Source organism: Trachypithecus francoisi, unplaced genomic scaffold (assembly GCF_009764315.1).
Source record: "Trachypithecus francoisi isolate TF-2019V2 unplaced genomic scaffold, Tfra_2.0 Contig01461, whole genome shotgun sequence".
Taxonomy (NCBI): domain Eukaryota; kingdom Metazoa; phylum Chordata; class Mammalia; order Primates; family Cercopithecidae; genus Trachypithecus; species Trachypithecus francoisi.
This window is the reverse complement of record NW_022681433.1, coordinates 12,707,579-12,727,539: the sequence shown is the minus strand read 5'-3', so window position 1 is coordinate 12,727,539 and position 19,961 is coordinate 12,707,579. Positions and strand designations below refer to the sequence as shown.

The 19,961-nt window shown below is 40.1% G+C and overlaps 1 protein-coding gene across 2 annotated transcripts in view; it reads left to right on the top strand.

Moving 5' to 3' along the window:
- Positions 1-19,961, top strand: part of USPL1 (ubiquitin specific peptidase like 1) — a 45,782-nt gene that overhangs the window by 16,428 nt on the left and 9,393 nt on the right. For both annotated transcript variants that reach the window (XM_033236068.1, XM_033236077.1), the window contains 3 exons: positions 6,741-6,854; positions 11,473-11,602; positions 16,390-16,515. In XM_033236068.1, the coding sequence (XP_033091959.1) occupies positions 6,741-6,854; positions 11,473-11,602; positions 16,390-16,515 (370 nt within the window). The remainder of the gene's footprint in view (positions 1-6,740; positions 6,855-11,472; positions 11,603-16,389; positions 16,516-19,961) is intronic.

Below are 19,961 nucleotides of genomic sequence, written 5' to 3'. Positions count from 1 at the left end.
AGATCTCTTGTCACCCTAAGGGATATGTTTTTCATTTTATTCTCTGTAAAATAGGATACTTATGAACCCACCTCCCAACGTATGAAGAATTAAGACACTCCCAATAACTTATATTTACTTATGTGTTCCTCTCATCCCATTCTCTACCTCCCCCCATAAGTAATCATCATCTGAGTGTGTTTTATCATTCCATCTTTTCTCAGTTTTTCTTACATGTATATATCTAAACAGTATACAGTAGTCTCCGCTTATCACAGTTGTACTTTTCTTGGTTTCATTTAACCCAAGGTCTGAAAGTAGATGAGTATAGTACAGTCATATATTTTGAGAGAGAGAGAGAGAGAGAGAGACACCACATTCATGTAACTTTCATTACAGTGTATTGTTATAATTGTTCTATTTTATTATTAGTTGTTGTTAATCTTACTATGCCTAATTATAAAACTTGATCATAGGTATGTAGTTATAGGAAAAAGCATAATGTGTAAAGGGTTTAGTTACTATTCAAGGTTTTAGGCATCCACTGGGGTCTTGGAAGGTATTCCTCTCAGATAATGGGGGACAGATAGTACTGAACCCTGTATATATAACGTTTTTCCCTATACCTACATAATTATGATCAAGTTTAATTAAGAATAAATTAAATGTGGGCCAGGTGCAGTGGCTCATCTGTAATCCCAGCACTTTAGTAAGCTGAAGCGGGCAGATCTCCTGAGGTCAAGAGTTCAAGACCAGCCTGGCCAACATGGTGAAACCCCATCTCTACTAAAAAATATAAAAATTGACTAGGCGTGGTAGCACACGCCTGTAGTCCAGCTACTCTGGGAGGCGGAGGCAGGAGAATTGCTTGAACCCAGGAGGCAGAGGTTGAACAATCACTTGAACCTGGGATCACACCACTGCACTCCAGCCTGCCTGGGTGATAGAGTGAGACTCTGTCTCAAAAAAAAAAAAAAAAGTAAAGTAAATGTGGCTCAACATGTTGCTGTCAATTGGAACACTTGTTTCTTTTTTTTTTTTTTTTAAGACGGAGTCTCCCTCTGCCGCCCAGGCTGGAGTGCAGTGGCCAGATCTCAGCTCACTGCAAACTCCGCCTCCCGGGTTTACGCCATTCTCCTGCCTCAGCCTCCGGAGTAGCTGGGACTACAGGCGCCCGCCACCTCGCCCGGCTAGTTTTTTGTATTTTTTTAGTAGAGACGCGGTTTCACCGTGTTAGCCAGGATGGTCTCGATCTCCTGACCTCGTGATCCGCCCGTCTCGGCCTCCCAAAGTGCTGGGATTACAGGCTTGAGCCACCGCACCCAGCCTGGAACACTTGTTTCTTATTGTGTCTTCCACCCACAAATTGAATGCTTTTTCCATCTTAACACTTATCAGGCACTGTGGCCATAAGTTTAGCAGGTGAGATGCAACAGCAAAATTAGCACCAATTTCTTTTTCCTTCTTCACAGTTTCAAGGATAAGAGATTTGTTCTTAGATCTCAGCAACCTCAGCATATGATTTTTTTCTTTAAGTTGAGAACTTTGACCTTTTCACTTAAAAGAAGCATTTTACAGCTTCTCTTTGGCGTATCTGAATTGCCAGTATCACTATGCTTGTGCTTTGGGGCCATTATTAAGTCAAATAAGGGTTCCTTGAACATGAGCACTGCAACACCATGGCAATAGATCGCATCACCCAGATGGTTACTAAGTGAACCACAGGCAGGGAGTGTAGACAGCTTGGATACACTGGACGAGGGAAGATTCACGTTGCCAATGGAAGACAGCAGGACAGCAAGATAGTTCATGATGCTACTCAGAATGGCTTGAAATTTAAAGCTTATAAATTGTTTCTGGAATTTTCCATTTAATATTTTCAGACCATGGTTGACTTCAGGTAACTGAAATCATAGGAAGCAAAACCACGGACGAAGAGGGGCCACTTTGTATTGCCTAATTTAGTTTGTTTTGAACTTTAAACAAGGGGGTTGTACAGTAGGTCTTCTGGGACCTTTTTTTCTTTTTTTTTTTTTTTTTTTTTTTTTTTTTTTTTTTTTTTGAGGCGGAGTCTCGCTTTGTCGCCCGGACTGGAGTGCAGTGGCCGGATCTCAGCTCACTGCAAGCTCCGCCTCCCGGTTTACGCCATTCTCCTGCCTCAGCCTCCGGAGTAGCTGGGACTACAGGCGCCCGCCACCTCGCCCGGCTAGTTTTTTGTATTTTTTTAGTAGAGACGCGGTTTCACCGTGTTAGCCAGGATGGTCTCGATCTCCTGACCTCGTGATCCGCCCGTCTCGGCCTCCCAAAGTGCTGGGATTACAGGCTTGAGCCACCGCACCCAGCCTGGAACACTTGTTTCTTATTGTGTCTTCCACCCACAATTGAATGCTTTTTCCATCTTAACACTTATCAGGCACTGTGGCCATAAGTTTAGCAGGTGAGATGCAACAGCAAAATTAGCACCAATTTCTTTTTCCTTCTTCACAGTTTCAAGGATAAGAGATTTGTTCTTAGATCTCAGCAACCTCAGCATATGATTTTTTTCTTTAAGTTGAGAACTTTGACCTTTTCACTTAAAAGAAGCATTTTACAGCTTCTCTTTGGCGTATCTGAATTGCCAGTATCACTATGCTTGTGCTTTGGGGCCATTATTAAGTCAAATAAGGGTTCCTTGAACATGAGCACTGCAACACCATGGCAATAGATCGCATCACCCAGATGGTTACTAAGTGAACCACAGGCAGGGAGTGTAGACAGCTTGGATACACTGGACGAAGGGAAGATTCACGTTGCCAATGGAAGACAGCAGGACAGCAAGATAGTTCATGATGCTACTCAGAATGGCTTGAAATTTAAAGCTTATAAATTGTTTCTGGAATTTTCCATTTAATATTTTCAGACCATGGTTGACTTCAGGTAACTGAAATCATAGGAAGCAAAACCACGGACGAAGAGGGGCCACTTTGTATTGCCTAATTTAGTTTGTTTTGAACTTTAAACAAGGGGGTTGTACAGTAGGTCTTCTGGGACCTTTTTTTCTTTTTTTTTTTTTTTTTTTTTTTTTTTTTTTTTTTTTTGAGGCGGAGTCTCGCTTTGTCGCCCGGACTGGAGTGCAGTGGCCGGATCTCAGCTCACTGCAAACTCCGCCTCCCGGGTTTACGCCATTCTCCTGCCTCAGCCTCCCAAGTAGCTGGACTACAGGCGCCTGCCACCTCGCCCGGCTAGTTTTTTGTATTTTTAGTAGAGACGGGGTTTCACCGTGTTAGCCAGGATGGTCTCGATCTCCTGACCTCGTGATCCGCCCGTCTCGGCCTCCCAAAGTGCTGGGATTACAGGCTTGAGCCACCGCGCCCGGCCGGGACCTTTTTTTCTTGTAAAAATTTATAGGACTGCTTGTAGTTGTGGCTCATTGATTTTTCATTACTATATAATACTTCCATTTTGTAAATAAAACAGTATATTCATCTACCTGTCAGTGGACAGTTGGGTTTTTTTTTTTTTTTTTTTTGCCATTATAAATGCTGCTGCTGTGACCATTTGTGGGCAAGTCTCCTGAGGCACAGTGTAAGAGTTTCCCTTCTGTATACCAGAGGAATGGAAAATTACAGATTCTCTTGTCCAAATTTACAAGATAATGACAGTAGTTTTCCAAAGTGGTTGTACCAATCAGTTCTCCCATTAACAGTGTATATAAGAGCTCTTCCTGATCCATATATTCTCCTTGGTTTATTTTCACACTTGAGATTTTTGCTCTTTGAGTGATATAAAATCGTCTGTGATCTTTATTTGCCGTTTCCACATTTTGAAAAGGTTGTTGGCTCTCTGTGTATATATTGCTCATATTTGTTCCCTCTTCTGTGAAATGCCTTTTGTATCTTATCCCTGTTTGTTCTATTGATTGTCATGTTTTAATTGATCTGTATGAGTTTGTTCTTGTATCATTGTTGCTAGAGTTACGTCAGAGGTTTTGCTGAATCTGCTCCCAATTTGCAGCTTGTGTTTTTACTTTCTCAAAGCTATCTTGATTTATAGGGAAGTCTTTGTTTTTCCATTTGGAGCTAGTAATGTTTATGGCTTTTTAAAGAAATTATTGCTATTCCCAAGGTCAGAAAATCATTCACCTATATTTTCACTGAAAAGTTATAAAGTTTTGCTTTTGACATTGAAATTCCTCTTTCAGTTGGAATTCATATTGATGTGTGATATGATCCATTTTTTTTCCATTTGCATAGCCAGTTTTTGTAGCTCCACTTTATTTTCTCACGTGATCTGCCATGCCACCTCTGGCATGTATCAACATTTCATGTATGTGTGCAGCTGTTCCTTAACACTCAATTTTATCCTCTTGGTTACTTTGTCTAACCCAGCACTCATACTTTTAAAATTATTACGGCTACCTTGTAGGGCAAGAATCCTTACTTTCATTCAACTTCTTGAAGTGTCTTGATAACATTTTTTCTGATCTTACTTGGCCATATATATTTTGGGGACAGATGTGACATCATACCAAGCTTTCTTTGCTTGACATTGTAGGTATTTTCTTACTCATTAATGTGCTAAAAATTTTGAGTTGGTCTTACAATCTTTTATATGGATCTTGTACATTGTTTCCCTGTTATTAACCATTCAGGCTGTTACTAGTTTTTGCTGTTATAAATTAACACCGGGACAAATATCCATATATCTTTCAAATTCATTACTGACTAGTATCCTAGGAGAGATATTAAAATACGAATATTAAAGGTCTTGCTAAATACAGTTTTCCAGAATGGTTGTACTGATATATAATTCCATTTTCATTATGTAGAAAAAAATACCTCAGTGCTTTCTAACTACCTTTGGTTAGAACATTCAAGACGTTATGGTTTTGGTAAGAAATACTTTGTTTCTTTTTTTTTTTTTGAGATGGAGTCTCGCTCTGTCACCCAGGCTGGAGTGCAGTGGCGCGATCTCGGCTCACTGCAAGCTCCGCCTCCCGGGTTTACGCCATTCTCCTGCCTCAGCCTCCCGAGTAGCTGGGACTACAGGCGCCCGCCATCTCGCCCGGGTTTTCTTTGAACCTTTTTGTATGTGTCAGTCATCTACAGTTTTTTGCAATTTTTAAAATTCAGTTTCTCACAAGCATTTTTGCCTTGACTTTTCTTCTATTTCTGCTTTCTCTAATTACGGGAACCCCAGTGTTAAGTAGGTGACAGTTCAGTTGTTTGTTCCAGAAGAGCAGCAGTTCAATATTGGAATTAACTTTCATTTTATGTTTTTAATCTGTTACTAATTTTTTACAGAATAAATTTAGTTTTTATAATCTGGTTGTTTATATGTTTGAGCTGCATTACTTTGCAATGTAAGTGTTTTTTGGCGTGGTCAAATAACAAAAATTCTGGTTAATGCTTATTTCATATTACAGGAGAATCCAGATATTTTCATTAGGGAAACATATAAGCAGAGTGTGATCAGGCTGTATGAATTATTTATAAGAGATGTGAGTGAAAAGATCTGTTTGTAGCTTAAGAGTAAGTAGAGTCAGATGCATGTGGAGTCTTTTATTCAAAATCATTTTCTTACTAATCTTGGATAGTTTCTTGTCACAGTAATTCCATTTTGAAGATAATAACTATTACCATAAAGAAGTGATCCAAAACATAGATATGTGCCCAAAGGTATTTATCACGATAGTATTTATAATAGTGAAAAAAGAAATAACTAAAATGTTTGGCAATAGGAGAATGATTAATAAAGCAGTGTTTTGGCTGAGTATAGTGGCATGCGCCTATAACGCCCAGCTACTCCGAAGGTTGAGGCTGCAAGATTGCTTGAGCCCAGGAGTTCATGATCAGCCCAGGCAACATAGCAAGACCCTGTCTACAAACACACACACACACACACACACACACACACACACAAGTGCTATGTTTCAGTCACTGTATAATAACTAGCCATTTTTTTGTTGTTGTTCTGTTTTTGTTTTTGTTTTTGTTTTGAGTGTCTCACTTGCCCAGGCTGGAGCACAGTAGTAAGATCACGGCTCACTGCACCCTGTAGAACCCTAACCCTCCTGGGCTCAAGCGATCCTCCTACCTCAGCCTCCTGAGTAGCTGGGACTACAGGTGTGTACCACCATACCCAGCTTTCTTTTTAAGAGATAGGGGTGTCACTCTGTTGCCCAGGCTGGTCAGAGTTTTTAATGAAGCAAATTTGTGTAGACAAAGCAGGATGTGGAACCAAATAAACACTATGTTGCCACTGAAGACTCCTTCAGACCCCTCAAAAATGACATAGAAGGGAACTATACAAGGTATTAGTTTGGGAAATAATTGTAACTTTATTAAGACTCCTTATAAAGTTATCTCTTCCCATGACCTGGCTAAGTTCAATAAAAGTTACGCAGAGTGGAATAAATGAATAAATCATTTGTAGTATAAGTAATTGCTTATACTTTACATAAGGAGGTAACTTCTTTAGCTGTTTTAGATATAAACATAGTATCTGAAAGGTTATTTTGCTAGACCTGTGATTATATGGGTGAGAAAGGCTTTCCCTGAGATTTTACCCATTCGGTAAGTGCTAATGATATTGTGCTGATAACATACATTAAGGGAATATATGGTATACTACAGAGAAAGAATTAAGGAAATTTTGTGTTTTGCTTTTTGTCTCTGTTTGCAGAACTTACTGACTCAGCTTTCATTCTTGGGAATGTCTCAGTTTTCTGTGGCAAGATATACATCGATGAGGAATTGATAATGTTCTTTGTATTTTCTTAGATGGAGATTGTAAAAAACTTACCTCAGAAATATTTGCAGAGATAGAGACCTGTCTGAATGAAGTTAGAGATGAAATTTTTATTAGGCTTCAACCCCAGCTTAGATGCACATTAGGTAAGTAATTGGTATAGCTTGTTTGTATTATACTCATCTACAATGTAGAAATATGTACATCATAAGGAAGTAGAACACTGTTTGATTACCTTGGATGATCATCTTCTTGGGAGAGAGAATCTGAGTGGTCTGACTTAGGAACTACCACTGGGTAGGTTATTGTAGGGCAGAGCCGTTCTATATAAATATGCAGGCTGGTGTCCCACCTCTTGAGAGTGGGTGCTGTTCTCAGAACCAGGAGAATTTTAGGGGGCATATCATGAGTTGCTTCTCTAGTACGTTTCCTAGCAGACAGATCTAGCATTTTTAACCTCAATTGTGCATTAAAAAGTACCGAGGGAATTTAAAAGTAAATGCCAATGCTAGGGGCATTTGAATTAGAATCTCAGGGATGGGGCTCAGGAAATCAGTAATTTTTAGAAACCCCACATGATTGTTACATGTACACAGGGTTTAGAATCTCATCTAAACCAACCATAGTAATTCTTTTTCCCTACCAGTGATTGCTGTAGGAATGGACATGTGGTACAGTTTTGGCCAGTGGATATTAAGAGAAATATGCTGATGGCATTTTGAGAAAGCTTCCTCACCTTTAGAAAGGGCACAAGGATGGGACCTCTTTGTTCTCTTTGACTTTGTTTTTGGCCTGTGGGAGTGGTGTGCAGCAAGTGAGTTAGAGTGTCTGACCAAACCTTTCTAAATTTTTTTAGTATTACAAAAAGGAGCTGTGGGCTTTTTTGTTTGTTTTTGTTTTGAAAGGGCTTTTTGTTTTATTTTCCTTTTATTCTTGTATTAACTCTTCTATTAATGTTAGAGTAGCAGAATACGATACTCCCTCTTAGTAATTACCCATATTATGTAAAATATCAGTGCCTTCTAGTTTTTCTCTCAATGACATTTAACTTATATTAAAAAATGATTTTTATATTTTATAATAAAATCAGTTGTTGCAACTGATTTGTCTAGCATGTACAAAAGACACCATGCTTCCAGATCATTATAAAATATCTTTTATAATATATTGACAATATATTTATAACATTTATATACTTATACAGCCGGGCACAGTGGCTCACACCTGTAATCCCAGCACTTTGGGAGGCCGAGGCAGGCAGATCACCAGGTTAAGAGATCGAGACCATCCTGGCCAACATGGTGAAACCCGGTATCTACTAAAAATACAAAAATTAGCTGGGTGTGGTGGCACGTGCCTATAGTCCCAGCTACCCAGGAGACTGAGGCAGGAGAATCGCTTGAACCTGGGAGACAGGTTTCAGTGAGCCGAGATCGCGCCACTGCACTGCAGCCTGGGGACAGAGTGAGACTCTGTCTCCAAAAAATATATATATATATATGTGTATATATATATATATATATTTTATAATATATCTGGAAGCATGGCGTCTTTTGTACATGCTGGACAGCTTTTGACGTATTTCTTTGACTCATGCTTCTGTCCCCTAATTTTCACTTTTTTCCTACATTTTATTAAAATTGATATATAATTATTGTATATCTGCTTTGTTTTTATGGACTTATACATATATATTCTGTTCTTATAAAAATCTGACTTTTCATATTCCAGATTTCTGACGTTTCCTCCTCTAGGCCTAAAGAACTGTTCTAATTTATGCATCAGATAGACTCTGAGATAGAATGAATGTTCTTTTTTCTTTATATCAAAGTATAATTTACATATGGTGAGACCCTTTTTAAGCGTGTACAGCTCTGTAACCCTCACTACAGTCAAGATGTAGGACTCTGTCACTCTAAAACTTTTCACCAGGCTCCTTGTGGTTAACCAGGTTCATCACCCCCAGCCGCTGATCTGTTGAGCGAATACTGGTTTCGAAGGAGCCTTTTCCATAAGGTCCTAGAGTTTAGATGGAGGGGCTTTTGTGGAGCATTTAGCAGGTACCATTTCCCTTCTAAAGTCCCTCCTTCAGTTCCCAGTTGAATTAAAGAATGATTTCTCCCCCAGCCTGAATCACTACCCTTCTTATCCCAGATAATTATTTTTGGAACGAAGTTACATCTTTTGCTCCACCTCCGCCATGGGCCTGGTTTTCTATGTAACAGAAGGAATTTTTAAATTATTATTTTGTGTAATCATAATAATTGGGCAAGCATACAGCTCTTTCAATGCAGGAGGATTCCTCTCTTGTTTTACTGCCCATTCAAGGATAGGTGCTATATTTTAGCTGAAGATCTTACTAATTAAATATAACTTATTTAACCATGTGTTTTGAGCTCTTTCATGATATTTTAATTCACGGAGAACTTTATGTATTTTCGACCTGAAGATTTTATATTGTGATTATGAAATGTAAATTGTTTGCTTTTCCAATTAATCTTTACTTAGAATGCGGATTTAAAGGGTGGTAATGAATGACAAAATTGTGCTATGTGACGTACTGTTTATGCATATGGTGTTGCATATTTTCATTTCTAGGAGATTTATTTGTATTTCTACTTACAAAAAAGCTTTTTAAAACTTATTTTATGGCTGGGCCCGGTGGCTCACACCTGTATTCCCAGCACTTTGGGAGGCAGAGGCAGGTGGATCACCTGAGGTCAAGATCAGCCTGACCAACATGGTGAAACCCTCTCTCTACTAAAAATACAAAAAATTAGCCAGGCGTGGTGTAGGAGCCTGTAATCCCTGCTACTCGGGGGGGCCGAGGCAGGAGAATTGCTTGAACCCAGGAGGCAGTGGTTGCGGTGAGCCAAGATTGCGCCACTGCACTCCAGCCTGAGCAACAAGTGCGAAACTCCGTCTCAAAAATAAAAAAATAAAAAATAAAAAATTTTTAAATGTTTTTATTCAAAAGTAGCAGTGAGACTGTCCCACAAAGGTGACGAAAATAGCCTTTGTAACTACTGATATTTATAGAATATGCTTAGGGTTAGGGTATAACTTGCTTGTATTATACTCATCTACCATGTAGAAATATGTACATCATAAGGAAGTAGAACACTGTTTGATTACCTTGGATGATCATCTTCTTGGGAGAGAGAATCTGAGTGGTCTGACTTAGAAATCTCCCACTGGGTAGGTTATTGTAGGGCAGAGCCGTTCTATATAAATATGCAGGCTGGTGTCCCACCTCTTGAGAGTGGGTGCGGTTCTCAGAACCAGGAGAATATTTAGGGGGCAAGTTGTTACTTGCTTCTTTAGTACTTTTCCCAGTAGACAAATCTACCATTTTTAACCTCAAGTGTGCGTTAAAAAGCACCAAGGGAATTTAAAAGTAAATACCAATCATAGAGACATTTGAATTAGAATCTCAGGGATGGGGCTCAGGAAATCAGTAATTTTTAGAAACCCCACATGATTATTACCTAGGTAATAACACCTACTGTCTGCCTTGTGGTCCTGCCAAGGTTACTGTTCCAGGCAACTGTAGTTCCAGACTAGGGGGAGAACTGGACCGTGGAAGTGAGGCTCTGTCCAGGTTAGGGAAGGCATGGAAGGACTCAGTCTCTTGGGCCAGATCAGTAAGGCAGCATCTAAGCTCCTCTGAGAATAGGAAGGAGAGAAACCAATTGGAAAAAGAATGTAAGAGAAGCATGTAGATTCTGCTACTTACCTTACTTTCCAGTCTCAAAGCTGGAAGCCAGCATTCACTGTTCAGTTATTTTCAATGACAACAAGATTCAAATCTTCAATCATAAAGTTGTTAAAGGAAAGGATTAGACTGAAAAGTTAAGAAGAACGGTAGATGAAAAGTCCAGAGAGTTGAGGCTGGTCATTTAACCATTGTGTGGCCCTGCCCTTTCCACAGGTGGAACAAGATGATCAGAATAGAAATGGCCAATTCTGATGTGTTTCTACAGTGTTTCACTGGTTACATTTTTTTAACATCTATGGCAAACCATTTCCATAATTTTTTTTCCTTTTTTTTTTTTTTAGAGACGGGTGTCGCTCTGTCACTCAGGCTGGTATGCAGCGGCATGATCATAGCTCACTGCAGCCTCAAATTCCTGGGTTCAAATGAGCCTCCTGCCTTAGCCTCCTGAGTAGCTTGGACTACAGGTGTGTGGCACCACTCTCAGCTAATTTATTTCATTTTATTTTTTGTAGAGACAGTGCCTCGCTATATTGGCCAGGCTGGTCTCGAACGTCATGGAAACTGGTTTTAGGTTCCTAGAGGCTGGCAGCAATTCTTGGAGGTAACTTAATGCAAGCAGTCCTCCTGCCTTGGCCTCCCAGTGTGCTGGGATTACAAGGTGTGAGCCACCACACCTCATCAATTTTTGTTTTAATATACTCTAAGGCTATTATAGTTCCGAGATTTTTTTTTTTTTTTCCTGAGAAATCTAGAAAGATGGAAGACAGTATGGGTCTTTTGTGTCTTTTTGTCTTAAGACATTTTCGTAAATGTCTGCCAAGGAAAAGGAAAGAGATCGAAGTGTTAATCAAATATTTATGATGGACATTTTTAGAGAAATGCTTTATAAACTTCCCCTCTCCTAGCTCTGGGTGACTTATTCTGTCATACTGTATTAACACATATTCATGCTGTAAATATAGTAAGAAAAGACAGTAGTTCATAATTTTGGTTTAATTTTTGCCATTATTGATTATGAGCAGTAATTTTTCCTTTTCTTTTTGAAGGTGATATGGAAAGCCCCGTGTTTGCATTTCCCCTGCTCTTAAAACTAGAACCCCACATTGAGAAGCTCTTCCTATATTCTTTTTCTTGGGACTTTGAATGTTCGCAGTGTGGACACCAGTATCAGAAAAGGTTAGTTTCTTTTGTTTTTTTAAAATGGGTCCTTCTAGTTTCTCTACCACTAAGGTTAAGAGAACAATTTGAGCACCAGACACTGCAGTTTGCTTGCTTCTTTAAACTGGAAGGGTCAAAACCTCATGGTTTGATAGACTGGTAGTAGGAGATTTCTTAAGGAGTTCTTCAGTGGGAAATAGGGACGATGAGAGGAATAGTACACCTCCCTTCTCCAGAGTCCTTGCTGAGTAAGAACACCTCTCAGAATGCCGTGAAACTATAGGCATTTTTGTTTATTCCTCTATTAGAGACGAGGGGTTTTGCTTGTTTACTTTAGGTTTCTAACATTATAGACACTGATTTTAGACTCTTGGAGGCTAGCAGCAATTCTCAGAGGTAATGCAAACTTCCTCATTTCTTCCCATAGTCCTGTGAAAGACCAACCACCTCCAGAAGCCTTACACGTGAACTGTCTCAGCCATACTTTCTACTTTTCCTAATGCCTCTCAGCGGCGTATTAGAAAGGCCATGATTGATGTACCTGTTACCTTCAGGCTTTGCATGAGGTGTATATGAAACATAATGAATTTCATGTTTAGGCCCAGGTCCCATCTCCAGGGTATCTCTTTATCTTGGAGACACTTCTGGTCCCATACATTTCAGATAAGAGATATTCAACCTGTACCTACCACGAAAGGAGAGGAATAGGTTTTAGAAGAGGAGTCAGGGAGGCAAGGTATTAAGATGACCAAACTGGCTCAATTGGTCATGCATTCAAATTATTACAACAGAAATAACTCTTTCCCCTTTTTTTTTTTTTGAGATAGAGTCTCACTCCCGTCGCGCAGGCTGGACTGCAGCAGTGCGATCTTGGCTCACTGCAGCCTCCACCTCCTGGGTTCAAGCGATTCTCCTTCCTCAGCTTCCTGAGTAGCTGGAATTACAGGTGTGTGCCACCAAGCCTGGCTAATTTTTGTGTTTTTAGTAGAGACAGGGTTTCACCATGTTGCCCAGGCTGGTCTTAAACTCCTGACCTCAAGTGATCCAGCTGCCTCAGCCTCCCAAATTACTGGGATTACAGGTGTGAGCCACCATGCCCAGCCACACTTTTCTTTAACTTAACTGCTTAAGTTAGAAAACTTGAAGTCTCTTTAAGTTACTAAAGTAAAATGTGATATAAAAATATTACTTTTGAAGGCTGGGCATGGTGGCTCACGTCTGTAATCCCAGCACTTTGAGAGGCCGAGGCAGGTAGATCATGAGGTCAGGAGTTTGATACCAACCTGGCCAACATGGTGAAACCCCGTCTCTACTAAAAATACAAAAAGTAGCCAGGCATGGTGGTTGGATGCCTGTAGTCCCAGCTACTTGGGAGGCTGAGGCAGGAGAATAAGTTGAAACCCAAAGGCGGAGGTTGCAGTAAGCTGAGATCGCGCCACTGTACTCCAGCCTGGGCAGCAAGAGCGACACTCTGTCTCAAAAAAAAAAAAAAAAGAAAAAAAAATTACTTAGATATTCGTTATCTAAATATGAAATGTTTTTTAGGTATTTAAGGAGTAGTCAAGGAGAGTTCAGTCTGGGAGGATGCTCCAGGGAATGCAGGCAACAAAATGTTTGTTTGTTTGTTTTTAACTGGTTAGATCTACTAGAACAGGGTAAGAGAGGCCACAGAGTAGACACCATGAGCAAAGCTAACCCTCCTGAGTTGAAAAAAATTATGGACAAGAAGTTATCTTGAAAATAACTGTTGGGGCCGGGCGCGGTGGCTCAAGCCTGTAATCCCAGCACTTTGGGAGGCCGAGACGGGTGAATCACGAGGTCAGGAGATCGAGACCATCCTGGCTAACATGGTGAAACCCCGTCTCAACTAAAAAATACAAAAAATTAGCCGGGCGAGGTGGCAGTCGCCTGTAGTCCCAGCTACTCGGGAGGCTGAGGCAGGAGAATGGCGTGAACCCGGGAGGTGGAGCTTGCAGTGAGCTGAGATCCGGCCACAGCACTCCAGCCTGGGCAGCAGAGCGAGACTCCGTCTCAAAAGAAAAAAAAAAAAAAAAAAGAAAATAACTGTTGGCCGACATATCCAAGGAATATCGCAAGGATTTGGTCCCTTTACGCATCCTGAGATAGATGAATGTGTGGAGATGGCAGCTGATAGGCAACAGAGTGATACTGGCATGGTGGTGATACAGGGAAATCGTTTGATCATGTTAGAAGCCATGGAACAAAGATATATCATGGCTGCTCTGCAGAAAAATCCATGTCCCCTCTCCAAAGGGCCTGTTTTACTCTGATGTAAAAATTGGGTCAGATACATTTTCATATTAAGCTTTTTGTTAAGTAAACTTTTGTAATAGTCCCCCAAACCCCCACTAGAACAGGGTGAGTATTAACATTTTATTCATACCTAGGACATAAATAATTTAGTGTAAGCAAGTGAGTATGAGAACACATCTGTTTCCAGTCTTCTGTCATTGATTTATGTAAATTACCTGGTTTTCTCCTCACAGTAACTCAGTGAGGAAGATCCTAGTGTCCTCATTTGGCAGTTGTGGATATGACAGCTTGAAAGGGGTTAGATTGATTCCCAAGATGACACACTGTAAGTGGCAGAGTCAGGAGACACACTTAGGCTTTTCTGGCCTCTAAGACTTTCTTGCTGACTGTGCTATACTCCTTGATCACTACCTGGGTTTTAAATAATATAAATAAGCTTGCTGATTAAAATCAGCTTAATTGTAGCTCTTCTGGAATCCATATCTTAGTTGTTTGACAGTTTTTGGTTGAGTATGTTCTGTGTGCTAGGAACTCAGGCACTGGAAATAGTGTATCTTTGCCAAATTTACTATTTAGGTAGTGAGATAATATATGACCACATAATAGAGGTCCGGAGAGTTCGTAATTAATCTGATCTTTGGGCTGCTGAACATTAACTTTGAATGCAAGATGTTAAATGCAGTTTAGGGATAGATAGCACAAACTGAGAGCTCAAGGGAGGGAAGCCACTAGCTGCTTCGGTTTGTGTTTTTGTTTTTTAAAAATAATCTTACTTTGTTCTAAAAATGAAAGTAGTTATAGAGGAAAAGCTAAAATGAAGTGACATTATCTTAAATATGTCTTAATATGTCATCACTTAAAACTTACTTCCACTTAATCTGAAGGAGAACTATCCAGCAAATTCCTCTGTTTTTGTGAAGCTGTTTTTAGTGCCAGTGTAAGGGCTTTTTACTCAACTTGGAAAGTGTAACCCAGAGGCAGTTAAAAACAGTCTTCAGAGGCAGATCTCAGGTCTGTTATTTATCACTACACTCTATGTGTCGCCTTCCCCATCTGTAAAATGGGGATAAGAATGGCACCTGCCTCTGAGAGTTGTTTGGAGGATGAGTGTCCAGTGCCATGCCCTCCTCGCATAGGAAGTGTTCAGAAACGTCAGATGTCTTACGGAGAATTAACACTTACTTGCTGAGACAGTCTCCTTTTTATAAACTAAAACATAGGAGCCTTTACATAACAATTGTCTTTGAAAATTTAAGAATTTGGGCCGGGCGCGGTGGCTCAAGCCTGTAATCCCAGCACTTTGGGAGGCCGAGACGGGCGAATCACGAGGTCAGGAGATCGAAACCATCCTGGCTAACACGGTGAAACCCCATCTCTACTAAAAATACAAAAAAATTAGCCAGGCGAGGTGGCAGTCACCTGTAGTCCCAGCTACTAGGGAGGCTGAGGCAGGAGAATGGCGTGAACCCGGGAGGCGGAGCTTGCAGTGAGCTGAGATCCGGCCACTGCACTCCAGCCTGGGGTCAGAGCAAGACTCTGTCTCAAAAAAAAAAAAAAAAGAGAATTTAGCAGAAATACAGTCAGTGCATTTGTTGATATCTTTATGTTGCTTTTCTTTTAAAATGTTAACTTCTCTGAGTACTAATCTGTTTTTAACAGACTGCTTTCTCTCAGGATTTGTCAGTATTTGCTATTGTTTAGAAAGGAAGCTTGTGTCTCTTAAGTAATACGTAACTGCTCTTTAAGTTACAAGTATTTGTATTAAAGTGGATGCAGTTGAGGTTTAGTGTACATCTTTAAAGGTCATCTTTTTTTGTTTTTTATTATTATACTTTAAGTTCTAGGGTACATGTGCACAATGTGCAGGTTTGTTACATATGTATACATGTGCCAAGCTTTCAAGTATTCAGACTAAAGTGCAAATTTAGAACTTGTATAACCTATGAAAACAAAATTTGTTCACAGTGCTTTTTTTTTTTTTAGGATTAAAAGAAGTTAAGTTGTATGTATTCCTGATTTTATGTTTGGAAACTCCCCTTTTCATTTTTGGTTGTCTGTAATGGCTAGCCAGTTTGAGTTACTTGAGTAAGGGGTGAGCTCTAATAAATTTGACAACCTTAGAATAGAGGGCTATTTTGTCCCCCTCGGGACATTTGGCAACATCTGGAGACAACTGGAGGCCGTTACTGGCATCTGGTGAGTAGAGGCCAGGGATGATGCTTAACCTCCTACAGTGCACAGGACAGTGCTTCACAGCAAAGACTGGTGAAAAATGTCAGTGGTGTTGTTGAGGAACCCTGTCTTTTTTTCTTGCTTCATCTCATAGTTGAAAGCTATGGGAAATTAACATGGAGTATCTTCATAGAGCTTCTTTACTAGGGGTAGTAGGGAGGAACATTGCCATATTAACATGATTTGGGGAATTAAGAAAGTATGAATCATGAAAAAGGGGAGGAATACTTTTAGACATTGGTTTAAATTAATGTAAATGCATTTAACATTAATGAATTTATTATGTCATTTTTTTATAGGCATATGAAGAGTCTGGTCACCTTTACAAATGTCATCCCTGAGTGGCACCCACTTAATGCTGCCCATTTTGGTCCATGTAACAATTGCAACAGTAAATCACAAATAAGAAAAATGGTATTGGAAAAGTGAGTTAAAATTGTCTTATAATTTTTAGTACAAAATGAAGGTGGATTTACATTTTTCTTTTTGTAGGATTGAAAATGGTGACAGTAATCTACCTTTGTGAAATCTGAGTTAACATATATTTCTGGCCGGGCGCGGTGGCTCACGCCTGTAATCCCAGCATTTTGGGAGGCCGAGGCAGGTGGATCACAAGGTCAGGAGATCGAGACCATCCTGGCTAAGACGGTGAAACCCCGTCTCTGTTAAAAATACAAAAAATTAGCCGGGCGTGTTGGCAGGCGCCTGTAGTCCCAGCTACTTGGGAGGCTGAGACAGGAGAATGGCGTGAACCTGGGAGGCGGAGCTTGCAGTGAGCCGAGATCACGCCACTGCACTCCAGCCTGGGTGATGAGCAAGACTCCATCTCAAAAAAAAAAAAAAAAAACACCATATATTTCTGGATTGCCAACTGCCTCGCTCTGTCTGGCCAGTGAGCCCACTGTCACAGGTGAAGCCACTGAAGAGCCGATGTAGGCTGACTCTCTGGCCCCACTCTCCTAGTTAAAAAATACATATGCTGCAAGGCATATGTGTCTTTCCTAGTGTCTTTCCTTCTTTTTGCCTTTTTTCTCCCTTTAAGGATATCAAGCTTCAGTTTTTCTCTCCTCTGCCAAGTGTATGGAGTTTCTAGAATTCTGGGATTTCCTTAATCAGATTTCAAGAACTAAGATGATTCAAAGATGAGCCAGAGGCTCATCTTTCTGAATTTCCATCTTCTCCTAGATCTCAGCACGCTAATTCCTTGTCATCTTGTAAGCTATCTGGTGGCCTTGGGCAGATATGTTTTCATTATATTTTGCCAGCTTTGCTGTTTGTCCTCAGTTGGGGAGGTTGGTCAGCATTACCTTTTCCAGTGTTACCAGAGCACCATCTCTTTAAACTCACAGGTCAGTTCCATCTCAGGCAGTTTGCCTCTCTCTCATTAATGCACTCACACATGTACACAACCTCTTTACTCTTCATTTTCAGTCTAATTGTACATTAAGGAAGTGTTTTGAGGTCTAATTTGATGTAATAAAGAACCAGGAACATTAACCTTTATGCCCTTGAATGTGCCAGAAACCCCTCAGAATCTTTCCTAAAGGTTTATTCTCATTGAAGTAATAAATTCTCAGTTCATTAGTGCTCACAGTCTCAAAAGGAAAAAAGGGCAGTATTCCCCTGTCCCCTCCCCCAGGTATCTACTTTAAACCTTCAAATTAAGGTAGTATTTACTTTGACATTTCAAATTGATGTGCCTATTCTACCATAATGCAGTCTGTTCTCCTTTTATAGTAGTTGAGACTAGGGTTCTCACACCAATACCTGGGCCCCATCTCTGTCTAGCCTTTCCCTGTCCTTCCAATGCAATTGTGTATTTGGCTAAGTCAGTACTCGGTGTTTGCATTGTTATTAATATACGTATATTATTCCCTCTTCAGCCAAGCAGTATACATAGGTAGGTTTCACTTTTACAATTCTTTATTTTTCTGGGAATTATTTGCCTTATTTTCATTTGTTTTATTATGTACTGAGTTTTTGCCAAATACTTTAAAGACTTATTAATAAATTTCCAATACTCAGATGCTTCACAGTTTTTTACCCCTGTTCCCCTCCCCTTTTTTTCCTGGAAACTCTTTCCTGTCACCTTTCACTCTTTGCTGCAGTCCGTGCTGGTTCCTCTCTGGGCCTGGGGCATAGGGTGCTCTTTATTATGTACACACTTCCAGTCACTATCCTAGTTTTTAGCCCAAGGCCTCATCCCCACATTCTACCACGTCTGTTGCCCATAAATATCCAGGCTTTTAGGGGTTCTCTGGGAAAAATAAGCTCTCCTTTGTCATCAGCATACGCACTCCACAGTACTCATGTCTTCACTTTGTCCATTCCGCTGGGTAAGGTGCCACTTCTCTGTTTGCTTTCTGTCCTCTATTTATTGACTTCTTATTTGCTTATTTTCCTTTCTTTGACCTTTTGGACTCATATCTTTTTTGCTCCTCACTATTATTTGATAGCATTTTCACTATTATTTGATAGCACTTGTGTAGGAGGGCGAAGTGGGAAGGAAGAGGAGGTGTCTGTGTCTGAAGATTACAGAAGTCTATAATCGGCCTTGGCTGCCAGGTGTCAGTTTTGAGATGTAAATGTTGATGATGTGAGGGGAAGACAAGCAGAGCATGGGATCTGCCATCCTGCCCTAGACCATGGGTCTGCTTTAGGCTGCTTGGTGGATATGATTTCATCTAGCTGTTCATACCTGCTTTTTCCCATGCCCCAGCACTGAACATAGACTCGTACCATTGTTTTGTTTAATCTGTTAATTGGTTGCCTTGCAGCATATGTATTTTTTAACTATACAAATCAGTTGCTTTCCTTAAAGATTCACGTTCTGATCTGGAAATGGATTCATTAGGTAAAACAGTTTTTTAATGGAAAACGTGTTTTGAGTTCCAGTGGGCCAATTTATGAGTAGAATTTATAATGTGGACGTTTCCTGTTTTCTTCAAAAGTAAATTGAACTAGTATGTGAAGTTTCACTTAAATTTTAAATAACAAGGTCTTTATATAAGTCCTTTGTGTTTTTTTTTATTTTGAAATTTGTATAACTTGATTTGTTTGTATCTAATCGAATTTAGAAACAAATTTAATATAGTTTTTAGGGATAACCTAAAAGTGATTGGGTTCATCATGGTATCATATGTAATTAAAACATATAGGATTCTAAAAACTAATCAAGTTCCTTGGACACCTTATCTCAGATAACCCACATCTCTAATGTCTCGCCACTGGGAAAAGAGTCCATTGATAGATAAATCAGGTGAATTATGCCTAGCCTGCCCAAATCTGCTACTTTTCTTTAAGTAAGTTGTTTAGGAGTTACATTCAGACCATGGTGACATGGAGCACCAAGAACTTAGAATCAGATTTCATTTTACTTGACAAACTCTTCAAAGGTTACTGCCACAATGTCTCTGAGTGCAAGACCGTGGCTGCGCTTTGTGGGACAGGGATGCAATGTTTCTCTGCTATCTTTGGGTAACAGAGGTTAACACAGCTCCCTTGTGCTTTCTTTCTCTCTTTTCTATTTTCTTTTCTTTTCCTGAGGGTAGATCTTTAAATAGGAGGAGTTTAACCACATGTTGTTAGGTGAATGCAAATGGATCTTAGCCTGAAGTCTCTCGTTCACTCTTGGTTCCAGTTTGGTTAATTCCTTTCATCCAATTTTCCAGTGGTTGAGGGAGAACCTAACTTGCTGTCTTAGACTCTGAGCATCATTCTTCATTGACACTTCAGGCATTGTGGATAGGAAGAAGTCTGAGAACAAAACCGAGGGATAAAGTTTAGTAGAGATGGGGTTTCACCATGTTGGCTAATTTGGTCTCGAACTCCTGACCTCAGGTAATCCACCCGCCTTGGCCCCCCACAGTGA